A 5,352-nucleotide genomic window follows, 5' to 3' on the forward strand; every position below is an offset into this window, starting at 1 on the left:
TTTATCAAACATCCTTCTTTCTTAAAAAGTACTTTTTTTTCAAAATAATTGCTTGTTTTGGAAAATAAGCAATGTCAAACAGATTATTAGTCACATAACATATTATTTAGGCGAAAAGGTCTCGTGGATTTTTGTATTTATCCAAGTTTATAAAGTGAACGTTTCTATTTAGACTTTTGTCATCTGAACCTATCAACTAATAACACTTAACATTTTAAATTCTATTTTGATGTGCGTAACACAATTGCTGCCACGTCAATTTTCACGTCATTTAAATCTAAAAAATTTAAATTGACAAAGTGAATTAAAAAAAAAATAATTTAAGGTGAAATGGTGGGGCTGTAGCCCTCGCGGGGGTCACCTTCTTCCAACCACTAAATTTACTTTTTTCTCGTGCATTCAATTCAATATTCAAAATTCACTTGTCTTTTTATTCTAAATTCCTATAAGGGGTTACTAAGGCTGAAAATACCATTGTTGGCCGAATTTGTTTTACTATTTGAACTAAAAATTAAAATTTCGTATGACGAAATCATATTTACCTCACAACATTTGATGGTAACTAATATTGGTGGAGCTACCGATGATGAAGAGTGGGCTGGTTCTTTGTTTGGGGGGAGGGCTGAGGGATCTGGTTCTTTCTTTGTGGGGATGGAGAAATGCGGGGAGGGGATGGGGGAACTTTAATGGTGCCAATAGCCTTGGGCTACAATAGTGGTGGTGGGGGCTCTAATGACGATGGTCGTGGCAGTCTTGGGGCTGCAGTGGTGGGTGTCTGGATGGGTGGGGGCTGCGATGGTGCGGAGAAGGAGGATTGGGGGCCTGGGGGAGGGGGGGCTGCTTTAATGGTGGCGGTGGCAAGCAGCCTTGGGGCTGCAATGGTGCTGCGGGTAGGGGCGGATCCACATGTATGGATGGGATGCACGTGCATCCGTTAACGTCAAAAAAATTGTGTGTATACACGTTGAGAAATTAGGATATAATTAATAGTGCACCCTAAGATTAATTGTACTGCGCGTTGGTTTGTTGGTTGAAGCCTATGACGACCAGGGATCAAACCCTCGCTCGCACAATAGCTTATTACTAAATTTATAACAACAAAATTGTTGGACTAGGGATTCGAACCCGCAACCAAATCATAAGGTAAACACTCTCTGGCCGCTGAGCTACCATTGCTAATTGTACAAAAATGTTAAAAGCTTCATATTAGAAAGTAAAGTTATTAGCTTAAAATTTTAATTTGTTCTGTATATTTGTTTTTCAGTACTGTTCATGTTTTTGGCGACCAGTTGAATATGATAATATCCTTTAATCGATACCGAAAGTTTTTCTAATGTCTTAAGATAATATTGGTGCTCCACGATATCATCAAAAGCAACAAGCGTAAAAAAAGGTCAAAGTCTATTGTGTTTAAGCACAAAGTACAAATAAAGTGTGAGATTTAATGAACAAAAGCATAAAGTTAGAAAAGATATAAATATATGTCTAGTCCAAGACTAATAATATAAGCATGAATGACAATAAATATATGAACAAAAAAATTATTTTTTTGATAAAATGAAAAATCAATTGCTTAGTGTTCGTCTCTTCAGAAAGCCTCATTGATAAGAGAAAGTATGCATCAGAAATTAGAACCTAAGTAGCACGTTAAGTGAGGCGAGCGCTCAACACATTTTGAGTCTTACTGCGAGGCTTATGCGCATCTTTGACAACACTGGTGTACCCATAGACTTCAAATCCTGGGTTCGCCTCTAGCTGCGGGGAGGGGGGCGGGTGGCTATTTTTTTTTTAATTTTTAATTATTTTAATGTAAAAATGGCCAAAAAATTACCATCACTTACCCTCATGAGCGTGCAGTCACGCATTTTGTCCTACTCATCCAATTTTGTGCCACATAAGATTGGTCAATAGTCAAAGGGGTTTAAAATATTATATTTTTATGAATTCAGGGGTTTAGATGACAAAAAACTAAGTAGAAGTATTCACTTTATAAATTCGGACAAGTACAAGGGTTTACGAAACCATTTTACCTATTATTTATAAATTTCTTAGAATTATTAACCATGTCACAACTTAATTGCCAATGTATTATATCAAAATACGTCAAATAGGAGTACTAATTTTTAACACGTCATATTGCTAGGAAACCTAGACCTACCTCTGTGACAAGTTCGTATGACTATATGGTGATTCTCTTAATTTAGTATTCTTATGATAATCAGATTAGCATGCAAATGAAAATAATACTATTCTTATATGTCCCCTTAATAATTCCTTTCATGTTACAATATCACTGAACAAATACAACATATGATACTCATAAACCCCTTGATCACATAATTAACAAACAGGTACATGCTATAACCATAAAACCCTTATTTATATTCCTAAATTCAACATATAATATTCAGATTTAAAATGCAGAATACTTTGTGCATCAATTAAAATTATTGAATTTAAATAATTATAGTTAACTGTTTGTAATAAAAAAGGTTGTCGAAAAGTATACTTACAATAACACTCGTAAGATACACCTGCATGAAGTACGCATTCCTCGTTCCTTGCCATATAATAAATTCATGATCGCTCAAACTTTTCATTCAAGCAACAATATAAGTTCGTATCTCTCCCTTAATATTCTTCTCCCAAACAATTTAACTTTTTCAATTTGAATGAGCTTAATACCTGTATAAGGGGGCGACGTTATAACTATTTGAAACAAAGGACAAACGACTTGCTCAGAATACAATCGAGAATATTGTACAATGAGTTAGCCGCAGCAAAGGGGCTAATATATAACTTCAACAATTAACCATGTCTTAGTATATTTAGGAGTCCATGAGAACGTGAGAAAACATAATACATTTAAAAATTTTTATTTAATTACCGCGAGAAAACATAATACATTTAGAAGTCCTTATTTCATTACCATTCATAGACCACAACGAACATAATTAATATAATTTTTCATATACTCCCTCCGTCCCAAATTATCCATCCTAAATTTCCTAATTTGATTTTTCATTTCACTTATCTTTTTTCATTAATTAAAAAGAGATTTTTCCATGTTTTACCTTTTGCATTAATTATTTTTTTCAAATAAAAAATGTAAACATCATTTAATAGGAGTAGTATAATAAACTAGTTATGTTATTAATTATTTTTCTTAATTAATGTTTTATCTCAATTTGAGATGGGGGAGTACTCATGATTTATGAGTGTATGTAGGAGTTAACTTCACGTACAAATCATTGTACTTTAGGATTCTTAATTTTCTTTTCTCTTCCTCTCTTGTCATTCAAATTACCTATGCTCCTTTTATTCTCAATCATCGAATTATTCACTACTAACCAAAGAATTGTTCTAACTAATACAACCGGTTGCTACTCCATTTCAAAATAAATGAATTATTCAATTATTTTTTAATGTTTAAAATAAATAAATTATTAATTATTCAAGAAATATGTTGAAAATTTCTTCCAATTTTACCCTTTTATTTAATGAGGTTTTGAAGTATTTCACATTTTTTTCTAGGAGAATAATTTAAAAATAATTAAAAGAGTAATAGTGAAAAGTAACCTAAAATTAACATCCTAAAATTTTTTTCTTAAATAATGTGTCATATCCCAATAATAAATTATTTTGAAATGGAGAAAGTATAAACTATTAAGGATATTTTGGATAAAGCAAAAATGAGTATCTTGCGAACATATTACCTTCATGTATATAAAATCTTTGTAATATGTTGTGCAGTGTGCATGTATTACATACATTGCATCTCCTAATACTGTATGTGTAGTGCTTAATCCCTTCAATTCCTTGTAGTGTAGCAAGCAAAATGAAGATTGCGGTTCTTCTGGAACACAAGAACCCGACGGAGCCGAATTCATATCAGCACTAGCAGCGGGAATGAGTGCCAAATTGATGGTGGAAGTAACCTCTGAAGTCTCTCCCTCAACTGTGGCCTTAGCAGCAGCAGCTCGTCAAACAGGAGGTAAATGCTGAAATGTGTGATTGTCTTATCAGAAAGTTTAACATGCTAGTACATGGAAGGGTTTTCAATCAAATCCCCTTTGTCGAAATATTATACTGCACAAATAGGGTAAAAATGATTAATTTTGTTTTGTTAAAAGTAAACTGTTGAATCACCTTTACACGAACAAAAATCAAGTAAAATGGTGAAGGGAGTTCAAATGTCGCTACAAGTTCTATGTTTAAATCTCAACTAAGAACATTTAGAAGTTTTGTATAATATTTTTGCTCTGGCTGTTAAACAGAGAACACTTTTTATTTATTGAACTATTTCATCGACAGGTAAACTCGTCTGCATTATTCCGGAACAGAAGCTGGACAAGACACAAAAAGTGATTGAAGAAACGGGGCTAAATGACATGGTAGAGTTCAAGACAGGGGATCCTGTTGATGTCTTGCCTAATTACGAGAATGTCGATTTCTCTCTCGTTGATTGCAAGGCTAAAAATTACGATATGTTGATCGAAAAACTTGATGTAAACCAAGAAAGATCGGTTGTTATTGCAAACAATGTAGAAAGGAAAAAAGGGGTAAGGAAAATTGAAAAAAGTAGTGCAGAATGAGGTTAAAGTAAGATCAACTAAGCATCCTATAGGTAAATGATTACAGGTTACTATGATAGAAAAAAGAAGATTAGGAAGTCATAATCATGGTCATCAAAGAGGAGAGAAAAAGAAAGGAAAAGGGAAATTGAGTGATAAAAGCAAATGGGTGTTTGAGGTTGATGAAAATAGTGGTGAAGAACATATTTATAGGATGAAAAAATGATAGTGAACTAAATTGATAGTCATATACTATCATGTATATTTAACCATAACACATCAATAGACATCTTAACTTAACCTCCACTAGTAAATAAATATCAAAACATGGAGAATGCACCTCAACTTGGCCGTAAACACGCGTGAAATGTCATGTAACTCAATAACTCACACGAAATGCTAGGTAGGATGAGTGTGTTTACGGGGCGACTTAAACTAAGTTGAGATGTCTAGATGCGTATACCTTTTTTATTTTTTTAATACTTTGATTACTAGCTACTGGAAATGAGAATGCTGGCTTTCTGAATTTCATCAATCCAGACGCATTTGATGTAGATAAGAAGATTTCTAAGTAAAGAAAGAGAGAGGTGTGACCACACCCTTAAGATAAAAGGTGTTGAATTGTTTTGTACATATATATATATAAATAGAGAGCCAGGACGTTCGTTTTAGTTTATGTCACCAACATTTTTTTAATTTCATTCCAAAAAGACAATTTTTTAAATTTAAAATTTAATTAACTTTATACTTCATATTTTATGTTAAATGAGAAGATTTT

General features: G+C 33.0%; 1 protein-coding gene across 1 annotated transcript in view; it reads left to right on the top strand.

Annotated features, from left to right (window-relative positions):
- The window catches only part of LOC107844265, a 9,925-nt gene extending 5,203 nt beyond the window's left edge, over positions 1-4,722 (top strand). Inside the window, exons 2-3 of the mRNA XM_047397951.1 lie at positions 3,826-3,994; positions 4,315-4,722. Coding sequence (XP_047253907.1) covers positions 3,826-3,994; positions 4,315-4,595 — 450 coding nt within the window. The 3' untranslated portion in view covers positions 4,596-4,722. The remainder of the gene's footprint in view (positions 1-3,825; positions 3,995-4,314) is intronic.
- The last annotated feature ends 630 nt before the right edge of the window (positions 4,723-5,352 follow it).

This window comes from Capsicum annuum, chromosome 10 (assembly GCF_002878395.1).
Source record: "Capsicum annuum cultivar UCD-10X-F1 chromosome 10, UCD10Xv1.1, whole genome shotgun sequence".
Taxonomy (NCBI): Eukaryota; Viridiplantae; Streptophyta; class Magnoliopsida; order Solanales; family Solanaceae; genus Capsicum; species Capsicum annuum.